The sequence below is a fragment of the Pipistrellus hanaki genome, assembly GCF_964339955.1.
Source record: "Pipistrellus hanaki genome assembly, contig: scaffold_23, whole genome shotgun sequence".
In the NCBI taxonomy this organism is placed as follows: domain Eukaryota; kingdom Metazoa; phylum Chordata; class Mammalia; order Chiroptera; family Vespertilionidae; genus Pipistrellus; species Pipistrellus hanaki.
In genome coordinates, this window is record NW_028182304.1 from 7,517,071 (window position 1) to 7,539,073 (window position 22,003).

At 49.3% G+C, this 22,003-nt stretch overlaps 1 protein-coding gene and 1 long non-coding RNA gene across 2 annotated transcripts; both read right to left on the minus strand.

The window, feature by feature from the left end:
- Window positions 1-784: 784 nt before the first annotated feature.
- On the minus strand, window positions 785-3,850 carry LOC311615873 (protein Daple-like; the record flags this gene model as incomplete). Its single annotated transcript, XM_084906998.1, has 4 exons — window positions 3,254-3,850; window positions 1,892-2,037; window positions 1,590-1,727; window positions 785-925 (listed from the first exon to the last, which is right to left on the minus strand). The coding sequence occupies exons 1-4, from the start codon at window positions 3,330-3,332 to the stop codon at window positions 785-787; spliced, it is 504 nt and encodes a 167-aa protein (XP_084763124.1). The 5' UTR covers window positions 3,333-3,850.
- A 9,781-nt stretch (window positions 3,851-13,631) lies between these two features.
- On the minus strand, window positions 13,632-21,762 carry LOC311615893. The gene is made up of 3 exons (XR_014793822.1): window positions 21,452-21,762; window positions 15,759-15,830; window positions 13,632-14,454 (listed from the first exon to the last, which is right to left on the minus strand). It is a non-coding gene; the product is annotated as an uncharacterized lncRNA (long non-coding RNA).
- Between the last annotated feature and the right edge of the window lie 241 nt (window positions 21,763-22,003).

Consider the following 22,003-nt stretch of genomic DNA (forward strand, 5'->3'; position numbering starts at 1 on the left):
CTGGAGTCTCTGGCCACATTTTTGTCAACCAATCAAGACCTAAAGACGCTTTGGTTACTAAGCTCACAGCCATCAGCACCATACCTCGGGCCTGAGGGAACCTCAGGTGCCACTCGGATATTGTCCCCTAGGCCCAGCGCAGCTTGCACTTGGGGACACTAGACAGCCCTCAGCACTCCATTCGGGGCCATTTCTCACAGCGACATCGCCACCGAAAAGCAAGAAAATAGAACCCACGGTCCTCAATGGAGCGCGGAAGGGACGCTCGTTTGCAGTGTGAGAGCTGAAACAGGCAGGAGTCAGAGGCCTGTTCAACCGCAGCTGCAAATGTGCACATCAGGCGACCCCCGTGTCTCCCCCACTGGACAGGCCCCTGAGAGGCCACGGGGACCGATGTGGGGGCGACAACGCATGTCAGCCAGCAGGTGAATTCACCCTCAGGGAACGCGAGAATGAAGCGGAGGGAGCACACGTCCTTCCCGGGATCGCAGGTGTGAGAGGATGAAATTGCCCCTGCCCGACACAGTCATCACTATCGTCATGTGGGATGGGTGGCCCTCCAACCCTGGACCACACTCCATCCCAGCTGTCACTAGTCCTTCCATCCCAGCCACCAGTTGGAGGCCCTTCCCCGAGACCATCAGCTGTGACCCTAAAGGGAAAGGGGGGAGTGCAGGGGTAAGAGTGCACCCTAACCAGGGACCTCACTGGAGCTGAGCTCAGGGGGCGCTCAGAGAGCTGGTGGGAAGGAAACCCAGCAGATGCCGCTGCAGGGCGGAGGCGGTTACCTGGCCACCTCCTGCTGCAGCCTCTCATTTTCCTGGGTGACCAGGGCATTGGTCTCCTGCTCCCGCAGCAGGGCCTCCTGGACTTCAGTCAGCTGCTTCTGCTCTCCCAGCTCCTCAAGCTGCTTCTCCTCGGCCCCCTGCTGGTTCAGGGGGAAAAGGTGAGGATGCCTGCCTGGGTGCAGGCCCTGGGAAGCCACTCACTCCCCATCCCTGCACCCCAACACCCAGTGAGGGGCCAAGAGCAGGGCAAGTGCAGACCCCAAAGGACCAGGGACCCTCGGGGCAGGCAACACCCAGCCGTGCTGAGTGCAGTTCTCCCAGAGCTTAAGGAACTGTGCTGGGACGGCCCAGGACATGAAGGGACCATCACATGGGGCTACATGAGTCCCGTGTGCTCTCCACATATGGGAACTTTAGGGCAAATGGATCAGCTCCTTGGTTGCCTTCTTTGACCACATTTAAAACCCTATTTTTTTAAAGCACATGTAACCTCAGTAAGGATGCAGAATACCTGGACAACACTAACATCTAATTTTCCCTGATATCGACAGAACAAATATCCACCCTGCACAGCCAGCAGCACCTCCTTCTCGGCCCCCCAGTCCTGTCCATCAACAACAAGATGGCCAGTGTCCCGGGGAGGCAATACCTGCCCCGGGGCCCTGCCGTGGCTGAGAATCGCTGTTCTGAGCTGCAGCTGAGCTAGGGAACTCGTCACTGGGAATCACTGATCAATGACCAGGACACGACTGTGATCCTGGACCTTCCCTCTGGCAGGAGTCCTGTGCTCTGTGGGCCTACCTGCGGGGACCTGGGCAATGTCTGGTTTTCGATGATGTTGAACATGTGCTCCTGTTCTCCCTCCAGCTCTTCTTGGACGCTCCTCAAGTGCTCACTGGTGTTCTTCTCAATCCGTAGTTGGATCCCCAACTTTGCCACCTGCAGAGCCATAGACCCAGCCCGTGCCAGTCAGGTCACAAAGTGAACTTGGCTTTAAAGCAAACCACAAATCTGTTACTCCATGTCACACCCGGCCTCCAGCTGGCCCATATGTTCCTGACACACACACACACACACACACACACACACACACACTCTGTTACCTGCTCCCGGAGCTGCCGGTTCTCTTTCATCAGCTCCTCACACTTGCTGTTGCTCTCCTGCAGGGCCTGGGTATCGCCCTGCAGCTCCAGGACTGTGTCCTGAGGGGCCTGGGAATTTTGCCCCAGTGCCAGGGTTGCGCTGGAGACTGAAGAGCAAAGTGGAGTGAGAGCCCCGATCCCAGGGCCTCCACTCCCCTCTTGGCTCCGCCTCGAGACGGTCATCCCTCTGAGAGGGCCATCCCCCTGAAGCCAAGGTCTAAAGACCAGAGACGGCCAGCTGGATGCCCTCTGTTGTTCACAGGGTGCTGTCGCTGTGGGTTGTGGCCCCTCTGCTGGCTCCTCTTGGGTCCATTGGGGAGCCACCCAGAGTTTAAGAAGAAAGCAGGTGACCGTGGACAGGCCAATACAAAAGTTCAAGATGCTGGAAATGCTGGAACCACTTTTTGCCAAGTTCCAACCTGACCGTCAAGTCAAGGATTTCAGACACTCACAGAGAAGGCAAACACATGGCATGGTCTCTGCCAACCCTCAGAGTGGGGTGTTAAGTAGCTCAGCTGGCAATGTGGGGGGCACAAAAATTGACCAGTATGTCTGTGGGGGGTAGAGCCTCTGGGGCGCGTGTGCCCAGAACTTACCACCCCTGGGTAAGGCCCTTGGGGAGGAGGGGTCCCTGAGCAGCCAGCCCCTGCCCAGGGAGACAGAGCAGACTGCACCCATCTGTCCGATGAGGACAGGAACGGAGGAAATCAGCCCAGGCTCCTGTGACAGTGCAGTTTAGTGACCGCTGGGGAAGGTGCCTGCCATCCAGAACGCTCAGTCGCCCATGGACAGATGTAAGACAGATGCTGGGGGTCAGCGTGCTGTCCTTTGAAGGCTCCTGGGACTGTCTGCATGGGAGCTGATAAAACTGGCAGTACTTACCGTATTTTCTGGCGAATAAGACGACTTTTGAAACGAAAAAAGTCAACCGAAAATCGGGGGCAAAAGACCAAAATCGCACAAAAATTACCTGCAGATCTTGACGGCAAAGTAAGTCTTTTCTTTGAAGTGGGGGGGGGGGGGGGTAGTCTTATACAGCGAATATAGGCCTAAACCTATGTTTTAACTGTAAAGTTAGGGGTCGTCTTATACGCCGGAAAATATGGCTTTGTAGTTCATATCCTGACTTCAATGCTACCAGACCCTTCATGTTCTTCTTGGGGAGAAGGCAGTTGACAGTTCCAAACAGCCCTTGAATCAAACCCCATGGACTTGGGCTGAGGATGGGCTGACCAAGGAGATTCAGAGCCAAGGGCTCAGCTCCCTGGCTGAGGGAGAAGCTGCGGCCAGGCCGGCTCTCCAGCACCAGGGGCTGCTGCCTACCTTCTGACTCCTGGCCCAGCTCCGCGCTCCGGTGGTCAGACTCGTTGATCCTTAGGCCCTGCTCCGCCTCCAGGGCCATGTTGTCCCCCAGCAGCTCCTCAAGGAACTGCTGGGGGCTCTGTCCAGGCTCCTAGTGCAAGAAGAGGGGTGGGTGAGGTTGCGCACCAGGGCACCCTCTGGGCAGGCCCTGCCCCGTGCAGCTGCCCTCCTTCCCCCCGGATGCAGGGCCTCCATGCACCTGCTCACTTCCTAACGCACAGCTTCACAGAAGTGACTCCAACGCAGGGCCCAGCTGGGACACCTACAGCCACTAAGACATGCTGCCCCAGTGGTAGGCGATGAAGACACCTGAGGTCAGTGATGTCTGAACAAAGTGACGCACAGCACGCAGCTGTAAAGCAAGGATAGGAGGACGGGCAGCTCTGAGGCGCTTAGCTGGTTTAACATGTCTTGGAAAGGCCATGGGGACCGAAAATCACAGCTTAACGCACATCCTAGATGCCAGCAGAGACCCTTTTTGCCACATCAGCCACCTACATCCATCCTTTCAGAAAAGCAACACAGCAGCCAGGCCTTATCTGTGGGTTGTTTTGTGTGTGTGTGTGTGTGTGTATGTGTGTGTGTATGTGTGTGTGTTTGTGTGTGTTTTTAATATCTATACTAATAAAAGGGTAATATGCTAAATAGACCAGTAGTCTTCTGGACATCCTTCTAGATAAAGCCAAAGTGGTGGGGACTAAAGCACAGGTGTTAGGGGTATTAGGCTGGCAGGGGAAAGAAGGTAGGAGTGATCAAACCAGCAGCAGGGGAGAGGAGTAAGGGAGGGATCAGGCTGGCAGAGGAGCAGTTAAAGGGTGGTCAGGCAGGCAGGGGAGCAGTTAGGAGCCAGCAGTCCTGGATTGAGAGAGGTATGGCTGGCTGCCATATTAGGCCTGATCCCTGAAAATCAGGGAGCCCCAGATTGGAGGTGCAGTCCCAGATTGGAGAGGTGCAGGAGGCCAGGCTGAGGGCCCCTCACCCCGACGCATGAATTTCATGCACCGAAACTCCAATGTATTTCTTTCAAATATATTTTTATTGATCACAGAGAGCAAAGGAGATGGAGAGATAGACACATCAATGATGAGAGAATCACTGACCACCTGTCTCCCACAGGACACCCCTCTGCATGGAGCTACCACCTGGGCATCACCCCAACAGGCAGGTCCTGTCTGCTTTGAGGGCCTCTGTGGTGCCCACTTAAGCTGCTGAGCTTAGCCGATGACTCTTGGCTGGCAGCAGGCCCCTGTGTCCGCAGGAGCAGAAAATCAGGGAAGCACACCACATAAACCTAACACTGCCCCATCTCTGGTACCCTGATGCGAGAGTGTCTGACGTGTACAGCCTCTCCTGCTTGGATGAGTGACCTGCTGATAGGTATGGGACTTCACTGAGCCCATTTCCTTAACCAGGAAGGGGTGGGGCTAAGAGCTATCCCAGTATGAGGGCTGAGCCTAGGCCTCTCAATTCCACAGTCACTCCACTCATCTGGGCACTGGAAATAAATGGCTATTCGGGCGAGTTGTTGTTAAATACATAGTTCCCTTCTGAACAGGTCACACATGTCCTCTCGGAAAACCAACAGCTCTGGACAGTGTCCCGGAAATGAGGGCTGAGACACAACAGACAGGACTGTGGGCCTCCGGGTGTCAGGCACATCTGGTGTGGGACGCCAAGGCTGGGCCCTCACAGGCCCTCTCACGGGAGGAGTCTGTGGGGCCGATTCCTGTCCCAGGGCCCAGCACACACGGGGGAGCCGATCCGCTCTTTCCCTCATCTCTCCTCCCACCCAGGTCCCTCCCGGAACCACCGGGTGTCCTCGGGGGCTGAGTTTCCCCATTCTGCCTTCTCAGTTTGGGAACACACATACACTGGATGTGTCCGTTGCTCTCGGTGGGCAGCTTTGCAAGCTAGGCCCCACACACGGTTTTAAAAGCTGTGAGGGGGCAGTAGCTCCTGCTTTTCCATCTCGTGTTCATTTTACCCCCACGATCCAGCACCCAAGTTTCTGGTTGGAAGGGAAGCCGTGGACCTACTGCCAGTGGGCACGGTTCTGATCAGTGCCTGGCAGCGGGAAGGGTTAGCTCACAGAATCTGGAGTCGCCTGGGCCCCGTCTCTCTGCCCATCACCAGCCCAGGGCTCAGTGCCCTCTGTCCTTGCTCATTCAATCTTCACAAGAGCCCCGAGGGGCAGTCAGGGAGAGTCCCTTCTTACCCAGGAAGAGGCTCTGCACTCACCGACTGTATGTCCACCAGCTCTTCTCACACCGACTTTTCACACCTGCTCTCCACAAACTGATAGTTCACCAAACTACTCCGCACACTCCAACTACGCACAAACCCTCTCCGCTCCCACCAACTCTCACCTACCGACTCTGAACCCTCCAACTCCACACCTACCCAACTCCACAACCACCAACTCTGCACCTAACATTCCACTGTCTCCATGCCCACCATGCCAAACGGCTCTAGGCCCCGCATTCTAAACGGCTCTGCCAGCAGCTCACGCCCCGTGCTAACTGCTTTGGAATACACAAAAATTATGCCAAGCTCCCTATAAAACTTCAGATCTAGCTGGGCACATAAAACATAAAGAAACATAAAGGTTAATTTATACATCCTATAACATTACAAATGGAAACTAACCACTTCATTCTAATATGTCTACCCACGTTTTGAAAAATTACTTTTTTCCCATCAGCCAAATTACAAAGATTTGACCCATTCCATTTAGGCAGTGTTTCCCAAAGTGTGGAACGCGTACCCCCAGGGGTACGGGAAGAGTTTGGTGGGGGTACGTGTTGCACCGGAGTTTGGTGGGGATATGCACTGCACCGTGCTTAGCTGCGCCTAATTCTATGTTCTCACGAGTACGAGGGGTACTCAGGGTTATGAAAATTATAGAAGGGGTACACATATGTCAAAAGTTTGGGAAACACTGCTTTAAGGGAGCAACACATTCACTTTATTTTGTGAAGTCTTACCTAGAGAGCTCAGCTCGGGAATTCTTCTCCCCATCCACTGGGAAGAGTTCAGACATAGAACCCTGAAGTCCACCTGTCAACTGCCTAAAAAACAATTTGACAGACCACTAACCAATATGTATTTCATACCAAACATGAACAAAGTAATGCTGTATATTTGGAAAATACTTTATTTATTTAAAAATATATCTTTAGCCAAAACCGGTTTGGCTCAGTGGATAGAGTGTCGGCCTGCAGAATGAAAGGTCCCAGGTTCAATTCTGGTCAAGGGCATGTACCTTGGTTGCGAGCACATCCCCAATAAGTGTGCAAGAGGCAGCTGATCAATGATTCTCTCTAATCGATGTTTCTAACTCTCTATCCCTCTCTCTCTCTATAAAAAATCAATTATATATATATATATATTTATCTTTATTGAGTACAGAGGAGAAAGGAGAGGGGAGAGAGAGAGAAACATCAATGAAGAGAGAAGCATTGATCTACTGCCTCCTGCAAGCCCCATAATGGGGATCCAGCCCCCAACCCGGGCATCTGCCCTGACTGTGTATGGATCCGTGATCTCCTGGTTCATAGTTTGATGCTCAATCACTGAGCCATGATGGCCAGACTGGAAAATATTTTAACAATAGGATTTTGTATATAACTTTCTGTGGAAGGAGTACTGAATTAGCCCATGCAAGAAAGACATTTAGAGAACAAATATATAGGTATACTCAGAACAGAATTTGAAGATTTAGGCTGCCAATCAATGAGCTAAAAGTGTTTTAATTATTTTTAAACTAGTAATGGCTTTACTTGGGTTAATTAAAAAACTCCTTAATTTAAGATGAATTTAAATTCTTTTATGTAGATGAAATCTTTGGACTTATGATGGGGGGGGAGTACCAATTATCATTTGTATTAATTATTCCTCTCCAATAACTGTTATGAACCTGCTGAAAGTGAAACTGACAACCAATGGGTCCAGGCTGCCGGTCACTACTTGAGCCAATGAAGGAGAGACAGGATTGACTCATATATGAGCATTTATTCCATTAATGCAGCAGAATGAGGGAACAGCAGGTCACCCACAAAAGTCTGTTATACCGTCCTCCCTCTCCCCCAGACACCTCCCCCTCCATAATCCAGCTGCTTATGTTGGGTAGGACAAAGATCCCACAGGAAAGTAGAAATTTCAGGCCTGGGGAAGTAGGCAAGGTATAGTGGTTACAGATTACAGGCAACCAGGCTGGGCAATTAGCAGAGGGCGGGTGGCTCAGGGACCAGATTACAGGCAATGAGGTTGCCAATCTAGGCCTTTCTCAGAAACAAGGGTGCCTGCATTCCCTAATTAGCTCCCAGGTCCCAGGGCTTACAACTCTCCGCCAGATTAGAGTGTGCTTTCTCTAATCAGAACAGAACAATCACGGTTAGCAGAGCACCATTAATATTCCTTATAATTATAGCTCTTCCCCAATATTCTACTCCTGCCTCTAACAAAAGAACAACAAAAATCTCCCTCTCTCTCCAATCAGTAAGCATAGCCTCAGGAAAGGATTTAAAGAAAAAAATGGGTCTATTAGGTCTTAGAAGGCAATTTTCGAATTTTTAGTTATAAATTCTTCACAAATTCCCCCAATAGTTTGAAAGAATATCTTAAAGGAAGTAAACCCGCAATACCATTCTTTTATTTATACAAACATTTTTACCACCACCTCAGTCTGGTAGGCCTGGCTCAGTGGTTGAGCGTCGACCTATGAACCAGGCAGTCATGGTTTGATTCCAGGTCAGGGCACATGCCCTGAGTGTGGCACCCATCCCTAGGGTGAGGTGTGCAGGGGGCAGTGAATCAATGATTCTCATCATCGATGGTCCTCCTTCTCCGTCTCCCTTCCTCTCTGAACTCAATATATATAAATTCCCTTAAAAACATTTTTTAAGGAAGAACAGAGGACTCTCCTGACTGGATAGTGCAGGGGTCCCTGCTGTGGCCCCACGTGAAAATACCTGGGGAGGTGACACAGACAAGCCCCGCTCCTGATGGGCTAACGCCTATGTTCCTGGTGGGGCCTCTTCCAAAGGCATCAGAAGGCTCTATGGTGATGCTGCTTCCCAGCTGAGTCCAGCCCCTCAGGCTACGTGTGGGGGTGCTTATCTCACAGGGGTCCCCCTGCACAGGGGCCACTCACAGGGTCTCACAACAGAAACACAGCTGCCATTGGATCCCTCCGGACGCTTGCTGAGCAGGCCGGGCACCTGACCCACAGCTCCAGCTACCTTCCGCACTTCCACCGGGGGGCCACGTCCACAGGGAACTCAACGTGACTCACCTCCACTCTTAGCAATTTCCTCGGTTTCTTTACCGGCTCAGGCTCACGGCCTGGAATCCTCTGCATGACACTGTTCTTTAGGACCAACAGCCTTTCCAGAATACAGCGAATCTTAAAAACGTACACAGAAGAAGGAGAGAGCATCATTTCAAACTGTCATCACTTCAACTTGGGAAGAAACAAACAACTCCGCATGTGGCCATCCCTGCTGATAACGCCGATGGTCTCAGGCAGACCATCCCCTCTGCAGCCTTTTAACATGAACCCGGCACCGGACCTCCATCAGACCTCCCCACGGGCCTTGACCACTACCCACAGACCTCCCATTGTCTGTCCTGCTCCCCTCCTTCCCCCTCCATCCACTGATTCCCCTGTGCTCCTCCCGCCTGGCCCTGTGCTCTGTCACCCCTCCTCTCCACAGCATTGGTCATTCCTTCCCCATCCCAGCCTGTTCACTTTCTTAACTTTTGAACTGGAAATAATGTCATACTGAGAGAAAAGTTGCAAGAACAGTACAGAGACCTCCCAGGTACCGCTGTCTGAGAAGGTACCGCTGTCTGAGACATCTCCAAGTATTCACTGTTTAATCATATAATTCACAGAGCATCACACTCGCCCATTCCCAGTGTACGCCGAGTATATTAAGGGTTGGGCATCCTCAGAGGGCTCAGACCACAGCACCTCCCAGTGAGCATTTCTGGGTTTCAGGATGATCCCGTCCTCCCTTGTGAGCCTGTGTCTCCTGCATGTACTGCTGTCCTCTGAAGGCCCAAGCTGAGAACCTGGGCTGACCCCCGCCTTCCCTCCCACCCATTCTCCGCCTGGTCAGTTCCAATCCCTCACCCACATCCACAACCCCTGCAACTAAGCTAATCCTCTCACTACCGTCTCTGACCCCTGAAGGGGGGGGGTCTCCCCGCATGACCACCTCTGTCTTCTACATTGTAGCCAAGGTGACCATTAGCACGAACTCTTCCCAGGAAATGTTCCCACTCAGAATCCTTCAGGTGCCTCCAGGATCAAAGCCCCAGTCCTTGCAACCACCTCAGCCCTGCTCCCCTGTGGGCCCCACAGGACCCCTGTTCTTGCTCCTCACACACCCCTAGGGGCTTCCTCGCCCTCCCCTATCTCTGATCTGCAGCAAAGAAAATGAAGGTGGAGCTCTGCTCAGCCCTGTGTTCTAAAAGGGGAAACTGAGGCTTGAACTACTCAGGTCACATGGCTGTCCAGGGGCTGACCCAGAAGTCCAGGCTGGCTGACACCTGAGCTCGAGCACATGGCCTTCCTCAGTGAACTTTTTTTTTTTTAATAGATGAGTGTTAAATGAATCGATTCTTAAACTCACAAAATACCAGAGTTCTCAGTAAAGGAAAACGTTTGTTCACATATTAACGACAAAAACATCTTAACCACTGGAGCAGACCATCACAGATTGCTGGGACACAAAACATAGCATTCACCTACTTATTTTGACGTGCTGGTCAGCTTCTGAGCACTTAGTACTTAGGGGGCAGGTCGAGGGACCCATCGTCCCCTGGTCTGGTCCTGGAACGTGCTGCCTGCCCGCTGGCTTTGGCCCTGGTCTCCGTGATCACTGCCAGGGACACAGCATCGTCTTTTCTACGAAAATCCCATTGCTCAGCTTTCACAGGATCAGTTCCTTATCTTTCAATGGGAAAGTTCCAGTACGTTTACTCAAACTGTTGAAGATGCGGAGAGATTGTACCTGGTGAAAATCATGCAAAAGGGCCAGGATGGTGAACAGGCTGCCACCCTCCTTGCCCTGGCTTCCCTTTCTGTAGACATCGTCAAACTTCCTCACTGCGGCCTCCAGACAGGGAGCCCCATCCTGCACAAAGGAAACAGGCCAGACCTTAAGTTGGGAACTAACATGGCGGCACAGGTAAACACCTGTACTAGTATGAGCTGCCTGCCACAATCACATCAAAATTACAACTGAAATACAGAACAACTATCATCCAGAACCGCAGGCAAGCTGGCTGGGTGGAAGTACTACCACAAGAGAGGTCAAGAACAATGGGGCATTGAGACTGGTAGGAGGTGCAGAGGCATGGAATGGGCTGGTTAGGCACCCGGGAGTGCGCTTTTGTAATCGGGAGGGAAATGGCCTCTTTGGAGGCTGCCTGGAGGAGCAAGGACCCCAGCCCCACATCAACCCCCAGCCCAGAGTCCCACAGCTGGGGAAGAAAGTCCCTATGGGCCGGGCCATAAGAACTAGGACTGTAGCCAAAACCAGTTTGGCTCAATGGATAGAGCGTCAGCCTGCGGCCTGAAAATCCCGGGATTGATTCAGGTCAAGGGCATGTAGCTTGGTTTCGGGCACATCCCCAGTAGGGGGTGTGCAAGAGGCAACTGATCAGTGATTCTCATCGATGTTTCTAACTCTCTATCCCTCCCTCTCTCTTCCTCTCTGTAAAAAATCAATAAAATATATTTTTAAAAACGAAAAAAGAACTAGGACTGTAAAATCCAGTGTGGATTGGGGCTGAGTGACACACAGGCTACTGGAGACTCAGCTGCTCCTTTTTTTTTATATATATTTTGTTGACTTTTCACAGAGAGGAAGAAAGAGGGACAGAGAGCTAGAAACATCGATGAGAGAGAATCATCGATCAGCTGCCTCCTGCACACTCCCCACTGGGGTTGTGCCGGCAACCAAGGCACATGCCCTTGTCTGGTCTCGAACCCGGGACCTTCCAGTCTGCAGGTCGACGCTCTATCCATTGAGCCAAACCGATTTCAGCCCAGCTGCTCCTCTTAAAAGGCCAGCACCACAACTGAATTTACAAGCTCCCACTTGTGCCGAGTCCAGTGCCTCACCAAGCTTTGGGGACCCAGACAAATACGGGGAGAAACTGGACTGTCTGGCATCGGGACAGGAATGCGGGGGCGGCTTTCTTCCAGATGGAGATGCTAGTAGTGGTCATTATTCCTGTGCTGGAACCTCCCTGGTGCAGGGCTGACTGGCAGCCATTTCTGTTTGCTCTACCCTGAATATTCCCTTAGACTTCTCCTCACCCAATTTACAACCCCAACCAAGCTGTGAGCAAAGGCTATTATATATAAATGGCCTGTCCTTGTTCAGCCTAAAACTTGTCTACCAAGCTGCAGCTGGAACAGGAAACTGCAAAGCTATCGATAAAAATCCCAAGGCTGGCACTAGCACCAGCCTGCCTTGCTTCACAGCTGGGCCTCATCTTGGCACCTCCAAAGCCCAAACAAAGAGGAGGAATCTGCAGATATCTCTGTAGTTTCTGCTGGGTGGCCTGAGGCAGTGGCTGACTTGGCACCTCCTTGGAGATCCAAGAGTCAGTGTACCCAGTGGTCAGTGTGAGACCAGACCAGATTACAACTCTTCACATGCATAAGTGATATCCTCAAGGGGCAGACTCAGTGAGCACCAATGCCCCACTGAAGTAAGTCCTGCCCCATAAGGATGTCTCCTGCACAGCAGCTCTTCCACTGTAGACCCAGCTAGTCCGCACAGCCAATTGGCCTGGAAAGTAGTTCCTCCCATTGATACCAACAGCAATCAAGGCTTAACTACAACAATACTGTGCACACAGCCCACAAAGGAGTACACCAAGAGTGGTCCATCTCAGGTGATTGGGGAGGCCTATAGGAAACCTACCAACCAAGGGCACTCTATCAACTCAAAGAGATTTAGCAGCTACCCAATACGAAGAAACAAACACAGGATAGCAACCAAAATGCGGAGACAAAGAAACATGTCACAAAGGAAAGAAATTGAAGGAAGCCAAATAGTGGATATAGAGGTCAAAACCACAGTTATAAGGTTATTCAAAAATCTTCTAGAAACGGCTGAGGAACTTATTGAGACCTTCAAAGAACTTAGTGAGAAAAAAAAATAGGAAAAGGACCAGTCGGAAATTATGTATACATGGACTAAAATAAAGAATATATGGAGATTCGACAGTAGACTAGAGGATCCCAAGAATCAAATCAAAGATCTGAAATATGAGAAAGCAACAAACACCAACCAGAAAAACAAAAAGAAAAAAGAATCCAAAAATATAAAGATAGTGTAAGGAGTGTCTGGGACAACCTCGAGCATATCACTATCTGAATTATGAGGGTGCCAGAAGAAGAGAGAGAGCAACATATTGAAAACATATTTGCAAAAATAATGACAGAACACTTCCTCTACTTAGTGAAAGAAACTGACTTACAATTCCAGGAAGCACAGAGAGTCCCAAGCAAGAGAAACCCAAAGAGGGCCACACGAAGACACATCATAATTAAAATGCCCAGGGCAAAAGACAAAGAGAGAATCTTTTTTAATTTAATAAATATTTATTGTTCAGATTATTACAATTGTTCCCTCTCCCCCACCCCCAAAACTCCACTCCACTTAGTTTGCACTGCATCCTCTGCCCTTACCTCCCCCACTGCTGTCCTCATACATAGGTGTACACTTTTTGTCTAGTCTCTTCCCACACTTCCAAAGAATTGTCAGCCCACTCTCTTTCTATGCCCCTGATTCTATTATATTCACCTGTTTATTCTGTTCATCAGATTTTTTTATTCACTTGATTTTTAGATTCACTTGTTGATAGACATGTATTTGTTGTTCATAATTTTTATCTTTTACCCCGACCCGTGGGGCACAACAACGTAGGGAGAGGGAGGACCTGTGGAGGACGAAAAGAAGGGACAGGGGAAACGGAGAAATGGAGGCAAGACAAAGTTCTGATCAAGCCTCAGATTTTATTTTTGGAACAGTGGCATATATACAGCAGGAACAAAGGGGGTCAGGGTTGCCTACGCGGCGGGGTCTTTGACAGTGTATAATTGGTTTAGGCACTGAGTGTCAAGGTGGTAAGATATCTGGCAACACAGGATTGGCTAACTGCTAGGGCACTCTAACTTTTAGCTGCCAGGGCAGTGTAACATTCCAAGGCTGGGCTAGCTATGGGGGAGGATCAGGAAGGGGACGTTTCAGATATCCTCCGGAGCAAGATGTGCCAAGCGGCAGGTTATCTTTAGCTTCTGGCCAAACTGCAGGACGCCACATAATTTCTGCTAGGAAGAACTAGAAACTTAATTCTAAGATGGAGTTGTATTTTCTTAAGACGGAGTTGCTTGTCTCAACTCTGATGGCTCCCAACATCTCCTCCCTCTTTGTCTTATTGAGGGTGGGCTTTCACGGATTGGGGGAGTAGTGACCTGGTTCCTCCTGTGGGTTTCCCAGGCCCACTTGTGTTAGTAGTGGCTCTTGGTATCTTTTGGGGAGGAGAGGCAGAGCCGATTGGATTTGTATCGATACCAACCTCTATGAAAACCAGGTATACTCACAGGGAAATCCAGAAGGGGTCGAAATTTTCCTGTGACCTTCCCTTGGGAAGAGGGGGTCGGAAAATTTTTTGGACCTTCCCTTGCAATGCTTTGCTCTGCACCCATATCGGTACCCATACCTTTCTCCTTAGTGGGGAGTAGGTAAGCATTCCTCTGGTCATCATGCTGTCCCCGCAGGTAGGGAGCGATGGTAAAGTTCATAATCTTGCTCATGGTCAGCTACGGCTAAACGGTGGTAATGTACCTGGATGGGTTTGGCCAAGATGCTGTCAATCTGTTGTTTTACAAAATCTGTTAACCTCCGAAAAGCCCAGGGGCCAAAGGATAGGACTAATAAGAAGCCTATGAGGGGGCCCAGGATGGGGAGAAGGTAGGGGAGAAGTCCGTTTAGTCCGCTCCAGAGAGGGTTCTCGAACAGTTCTTTCTGCCACTTTATCAGGTCTTCTTGTAGTTTCTTGATCTTGTCTCGGACGATTACGGACTTGTTGGTGTAGAAACAGCAACGTTCCTGTAGGGCTAAGCATATCCCTCCCTGCTCTGCTGTGAGTAAGTCTAGGCCTCTTCTGTTTTGTAAGACTACCTCTGCTAGGGAGTCTATTTGGTCATTGTTGGTTCCAGAAAGAGTTTGAATGTCATCAATTAATTGATTAGAGAGTTTAATATAAGAGTGGACTGCTACTCCTAGGCCTGCCGAGCCAGTGGCCATGGCTCCTGAGACCTCTAGGCCTATAAATAGGGGGATGAACTGAATAGCCCACTTACTGCGACTGCCAATGTATTCAAAACTGGGCAGAGGGATGGGCTCATCCCCTGGAATAATGTCAATATCGGGGAGAAGATTAGCTTGTATACATAGCCCGGTCCAATTGACGGGTAGGGCCGTGAAGGCCATGTTTCCTCCACATATGAAAACTTGCCCAGGAGCGGGACAAAGGGGTGAGTTATAATTGGTGATAGAAGAGCAATTTGAGAAGGTAACAAATCCTACATCCACATCATAGCTGTTGTTTTGGGGAAGGTTCTGTAAGCACAATGTTGAGTTGAATCCTAGGGGTTGGATTCTAAAGGGAAGGCTAATGCTGCAGTCTCCTTTTGACGGGGAGTTGATGGTATTAGCTGGGATAGCGAGGGGCATAGGGGTACCAAGTGTCATGCATAGTCAGCAATTCTTTGCAAGGTTTGGGTTGGAAACATTGAGGGCTTTTAAGGTAGCCTCTAAAATATCTGAGGTTTGGGCGTTTAGGTCTATGCCTCGGGATTTGGGTAGAGCCAAAGGGTGGTATTGAAGGGGAGGGATACTTAAGTTTGATAATTTCTCAATTTGTTTTTGGACTTCGGCTTCTCTTACCCTATCCGATGGCCCGGGCCGTCACACACGTGGATTGGAGCTCGCGGCGACCAGCAAGTGGATTTGCCGATCGCACCACGGCAAGAGGCTTGGGCGTATTTGGAGTAGTCTTTGGAGGTATAGTCGTACTCGCCTCCGGAGGAGCCAGAGTAAGTCTTTTCAAGAATGGCTGTTAGATATATTTTGCCATTTGTATGGGAACACTGCTGGACACTGCTGTAGCAGGTAGAGTGTAGTTCTGTGGCCAGTTGGCAGTCGCTGGGACAAGGCCCTGGCTTGTCATTAACGGTGGGTATGATTTTGGGCTTATTAAGACATTTCCAGACTTGGTTAAATCCTCCCCCTATTTGGCTCTCATAGGTAAGATAGGCAGTTTTACTGCCACAATCAGCTATGCGGGTGTAAGTGGTGGGGAGCGCTATACTGACACCTCCACCGCAATTGCAAGGGGCTCCAAAAAGCTGTAAGAGCAGTTGTTCTTTATTTACCGGAGGTCCTAGTCCACCGTTGGTCATGGATATCAAAATTGAAAGCAGGGTCAGGGTAGTTGTTGTCATGATCTGTAAAAAAAAGGGAGAAATTTGTCTCAGGGAGTAATTCCCTGGAGGAGAGATTGTTATTTAGGGGGGGTCAATGGGTTTGATCAGGCATTTGGGTAGCCATCGTGGTCCTTCTTCCTGTGTGTCATAAACACACGCAGATCCTCGTCCACAGATAAGGACTGGGTCCGGACCGTGCCATTTTGAGGTTAGTGGATCTTTCCACATGACTTTTGCATAATGATTTTTGTTTCTTGGTGCCATAAACGGTCGGCAGCTGAGTTTCCTTTATTGTCTAGTTGTAAAAAATTTAGTGTAAATAATGCATGATTCAGGATGTTACAGGGGGAGCCCTTAGTGGGATAAATGTCATTTGTTTTAAGTTTATTTATGGTATTCTTGAGGGTCTGATGAGCTCGTTCTACTATTCCTTGTCCCTGGGGGTTATAGGGGATGCCAGTGACATGTTTAATGTGGAATTGATGGCAGAAGTTTTGGAACGCCTGTGAGGTATACCCAGGCCCATTGTCTGTTTTAATTCTTTGAGGCTTCCCCATAATGGTAAGGCATTGGAGAACATGAGCCATGATGTTTTTAGAGGCTTCTCCGCTATGAAGGGTGGCGAAGATGAACCCACTATAGGTGTCAATGGTGACATGAGCATATTTGAGGCTGCCAAATTCAGGGATGTGGGTAACGTCCATTTGCCAGATTTTGTTGGGGAGTATGCCTCTAGGGTTGACTCCCAGGTGAGGAGTGGTAAGAGGGTGACACATCCTGGGGAGTTTTTAACAATTTATCTGGCTTATTCTCTGGTAATTTTGAATAAAAGGTGGAGAGTATGGGCATTGAGGTGGTGGAGGGCATGGCTCTGTCTGGCCTTAGCAATAGGGTCTGTGGTAACAGAAAATACAAGACGGGTATTTTTGTCTGCCAGAGCATTGCCACTAGAGAGAGGACCAGGAAGATCGGAGTGAGCTCTCAAATGTCCAATATAGAAGGGGGTTTGTCTTTTAACTATAGGAGATTGAAGCTGATAAAAAAGGGGGACAGCGTTAGTGGATGGTTTAATGTAGGGTACTGTTTCTAACATGGGTACTGAGAATGCAATATATGCACTGTCAGAATATAGACTAAAAGGGGTGCTGGCTAATTTGGTGAACGCCTGGAGAATGGCATATAGTTCTACAAGCTGTGCAGATTTAAAGGGGGATTGAACAGAGTATTCTTGTGAATCAATGATGTAGGCAGCAATTCCACTAGAGGATCATTCAGTAAAGACTAAGGAAGCTTGTTTAATGGGTTTTTTAGAGGTGACCTTTGGGAATATAAAAGGGTGTAGGCGGGCAAATTGTATTAATTTATGAGAGGGGTAATGATTATCAATTTTACCTTGAAATGAGGAAAGGGATATGACCCAATCATCATCATTTTGTATGAGCCAGTCTATTTGTTCTTTTGTATAAGGAAGAATGAGTTGGTCAGGGTCTCGGACAAAGTGCTGCCAGCTTTTTTCCCTTCCCAATCTTAGAAGTTTAGTGATTAAGGAGGGATATGGGAGGAGGACCTTGGATAGGGAGGAGGGTAAATGGATCCATAAGAGTGGATTCTCTTGCCATAGAACTCCAGTTGGTGTATGAGGTGTGGCACAGATAATTAGGACAAAAGGTTTATTGTACGATATGAATGTAATTTGTTGTTGTTGGATAGCAGTCTCTATTATCTGGAGAGTTTTGTTTGCTTCTGGGGTTAGTTCACGAGGGGATAGAGGATTTGAGTCTCCTTGGAGTATATCAAAGAGAGGCTTTAATTCTCCGGTTGTGAGTTTAAGATAAGGTCTGAGCCAATTAATGTCTCCTAGAAATTTTTGAAAGTCATTAAGGGTTTGAAGATGGGATGTTTTTAGTTGAATTTTTTGGGTGGTGATTTTATTTGAGTGTAACTCAAAGCCGAGGTAATAATAGGGGTCTTTTAGTTGTATTTTATTTGGGGCAATTTGGAGTCCGAAAGAGGGAAGTCGGTGAGTTAATTCCTGACTGCATTTGAGGACCTCAGAAGTAGAGGCTCCTGCCAAGAGGATGTCATCCATATAATGGATGATATATATGGAGGGCCACCGCGGCCTGAGAGGATCGACGGCCTGGGCAACAAATTTTTGACACAAGGTGGAGCTGTTTGCCATGCCCTGAGGAAGGACTTTCCATTGATAACGGTGCATTGGGCCTTTAAAATTAGTGACTGGGAGGCTGAAGGCAAAACGCTCTCGGTCCTGAGGATGCAGGGGGATGGTGAAGAAGCAATCTTTAAGATCAATAATGATTTTAAAATGGTTAGCTGGAAATGCTTTGGGGGAGGGGAGTCCAGGTTGGAGGGCTCCCATTGAGAACATAGTCTTGTTAATCTCTCTGAGGTCTTGGAGAAGTCTCCATGAGCCAGTTTTCTTTTTGATCACAAAAATGGGAGTGTTCCAGGGGGAAGTCGTGGGCTCTAGGTGTCCAGCAGCCAACTGTTCCTGTACTAACTTTGTGGCAGCTGTAAGTTTTTCTTCAGTTAAGGGCCATTGGTCTACCCACACGGGGAAGTCAGATTTCCATTTGATTTTGTCTGCATGGGGTACAGGAAAGTCAATGGCCGCTATGAAAAATTTTTGCTTCCTAATCCTAAACAGTCATTTTTGGGGATTATTGGAAGTGGTTGTTTTATGCCTTGATTGTTTTTTCCTAGTCCCTGACCTGGTAGGAATCCCTGATTAAGCATTTGTTGGGTGATAATTACATTTGGACTACACATAATTAGTTTCAATTGGGATAAGATATCACGACCCCATAAGTTAATGGGCAGCCCCGGGACAATATAAGGTTGGACTTGTCCTGAATTGCCCTCAGTATCTTTCCAAGTTAAGATTTTTGAGCTTTGTTTAGGGTTGGTAGATTGGCCAATGCCTTTAAGATGGGTCACGGAGGCTTCACAGGGCCAATTGGGGGGCCAATGTTGAGCTGATATTACTGTGGCATCTGCCCCGGTATAAACTAAGCCTTCAAAAGTTTTGCCATCTAGCTGTAGGGGAAGTAAGGGCCGTTCAGGGGTGATTTGCTGAACCCAGTAAGTGTCAGAGGAGCCAAAGGAGGAATTTAACCTGGGATATTGGCTATTACTTTTATTTGTGGAGTTTAGGGGGAGTAGGATAAGTTGGGCTATTCTTTTTCCCTTGGGAATAGATATGGGTCCTGATGGGGCTGATGCTAAAAGGGTAATTTGTCCTGTGTAGTCCTTGGGGTAAGGGCCCATAGGCCTCAGTAGGAATGAGTTGAATGCCTTGATCTGGTATTAATATTGTATCGGTGGCGGAACAGAGGTCCAGTCCTGCACTTCCTGGGGTGGCACGGCAGAGGGAGCTGATGGCTACGTGGGGAGAACTTGTCTTTGTTCTTGTGTTTGGGGTATGAACCTGATTGCCCCTAGGTTCTGTCCCGGGGGCGGGCCCCGCTGGAAGTTTCCCTGCTTCGGGGGTAGGGATTGGCCATTAACGTCGACTTTAGAGTAACATTCTTTAGCCCAATGTTTGCCTCTCTTACACTGGAGACAGACAGTATGAGGAAGCTCTCGCGCTTGTTTACCTGCCGGGCAGTCACGGATAAAATGTCCAGGCTGCTTGCAATTAAAGCAGGTTTTTTGTTGATTTGGTTGTTTGTCCTTAGTAAAATCTTTAAGGGCGGCTCCTATAGCCAATCCGATAGCATGAGAAGTTCCTATGCCTGAGAAGAGTTTAATATAGTCAGAAAGACTGCCGCAGCGGTGGGGCCTAATGGTCTCTTGGCAGGATGGGTTAGCATTTTCATAAGCAAGGTGTCTAATAAAGGCGCTCTCCGTTTCCCCTTCCCCGACCAAGCGCTCAGCAGCATCAGTTAGGTGGCTGATAAAATCACTATAAGGCTCGTCGGGACCTTGATGAATTTTGGCTAAGGAGGTGGTGGCCGAGCCTTTGGGGGGAAGGCGCCGCCAGGCCTTAAGGCCGGCGTTTTGTATTTGAGCTAATAAACCAGGGGGAAAGGCTGCCTGAGCCTCATTGGTGTCGTAAGGACTCCGTCCGAGCAGCTTGTCTCTTGTCCATGAACCGGACGTTTTACTCTCACTATTGCGCTTCGCGGTTTCTCGGCAGTTTTCTACAAAATTAGTACGCCAAAGGACATCCTCACCCCCAGATAGGGTGGCGCGAGCTAAGGAAAGCCAATCATTGGGAGTTAACCACCGATCACTAGCTCTCAAGAATGGTTAAGGTGTAGGGAGCGGTGGGCCGTAATTGTTTACAGCTGTTTTTAAGTCTTTTAAGTAGTTAAGATTGAACTGGCGGTACTTTTGTTCTTTGTGTTGGTTTAAGCCTGGGGGAGGGTCCTCAGCGTCTGAGGTTTCCTCTGCTGAGGTAGGATTTTGATCTTGGGAGTCAGGGATATTCTCTTCCTCTTCCTCTCCTTTGTTTTCGCCTAGCTGTTGGGAGTTTTGACTATGGGTTATGGGGAATGCGAGGACTGGGGCTTTGGATTTGGGGTTTTGGGGAGGTTTTTTATGGTTTTGGTCAGGAGTTAAGGTGGTGAGTTCGGCCTCAAGGGCTTGGATTTCTTTTATTAGTTGAATATGTTCACGTTTTTGCTGAAGGATTTCTTTCAATGAGGAGATTTCCTGGGTCAGAGAGATTTTAGCCTGTCTGAGGGGGTCGGTGTGAAGGGGTGGATTTTGAAGATTTTGAAAGGGCTCTAGGATGGGAGCACAGAAGGCAGGGAGATCCCGGAGAGGGGGATTGTAAGGGGGAGGCCCAGACGGCTTGCTGGGGGGGCCGCAGACAGGAGGAGCGGCGATGCCCCAAGGGCCTTCCCCGTCATGATAACGTGCGGCTTGTTCATCTAAAGCACATGTGTCAAACACACGGCCCGCGGGCCAAATCCAGCCCGCCAGGCCTTGCAACGTGGCCCGCACCGCGCTGTCATCACTGCACTCCGCTGTCAGTTTATGACATTGTCAGTTTATGACTGTTCAGTAAACCATTTGGCCCGCGATTTAGGTTGGATTTTAGATTTTGGCCCCTTCTCTGATTGAGTTCGACACCCCTAGAGTCTTTTGGTCCTCAGGAGATAGCTGGTCATCGTGGTGTTGTTTAGAAAACACGGCAAGTGAAGGGTAAATATTGGAGATGGGGGCAGGGGGCTGAGGGTGATTGGGGACTTGGCTCAGAAATTGTTAAATCAGGAATCGGTAATTTAGGCTCTTCAGGTATATCTATTAAGGTAGAGCGACAGACCGAGGGAGGGCGGGAGTTTTCAATAAGGACTGTCTCGCCTGTTTCTATAACTTTTTGAACATCTGGGTCATGGGAGTGGACTTTAAGGATATCATGAATCAGATTCCAGCATGAGAAGGCAGAGACAGGGACTTTAGCTGGACCAAAAACCTTGAAATAGTCATTTAAAGAATCTCCTGCTCTTTTCCAACATTTTTCATCTATTGTTCCTTCCTGGGGGAACCATGGACAAACATCAGAGAGAAATATAAAAAAGTTACGTAGATCTTTTTTACGAGCCTTAATCCTCCTTACCTGAAGGGACTCCCTGAGCCCTAAAATTCCTGTCCCATAATGATCACCCACTTACCTTCAACAGATCAATCTCGCAGGGTGGCTAGTCCTACGGTGATCAAAGATGAGTCTTCACTCACGGGTCAATACCTTGCTGCGACTCAAGACGAACCTAGCTCACGCCGACTTCGTGGAGGTTCAGGGGTGCCTGGCCAGGGCTTCTCAAGTGGGTGTCCCCCACGGGGGTCTGTTCCCTCAATGCACGTTTGGCGCCAGATATGCCCTGACCCACGGGGCACAACAACGCGGGGAGAGGGAGGACCTGTGGAGGATGAAAAGAAGGGACAGGGGAAACGGAGAAATGGAGGCAAGACAAAGTTCTGATCAAGCCTCAAACTTTATTTTTGGAACAGCAGTATATATACAGCAGGAACAAAGGGGGGCAGGGTTGCCTACGCAGCAGGGTCTTTGACAGTGTATAATTAATTGGTTTAGGCACTGAGTGACAAGATGGTAAGGTAACTGGCAACACAGGATTGGCTAACTGCCAGGGCGGTGTAACATTCCAAGGTGTAACATACCAAGGCCGGGCTAGCTATGGGGGAGGATCAGGAAGGGGAGTTGCAGA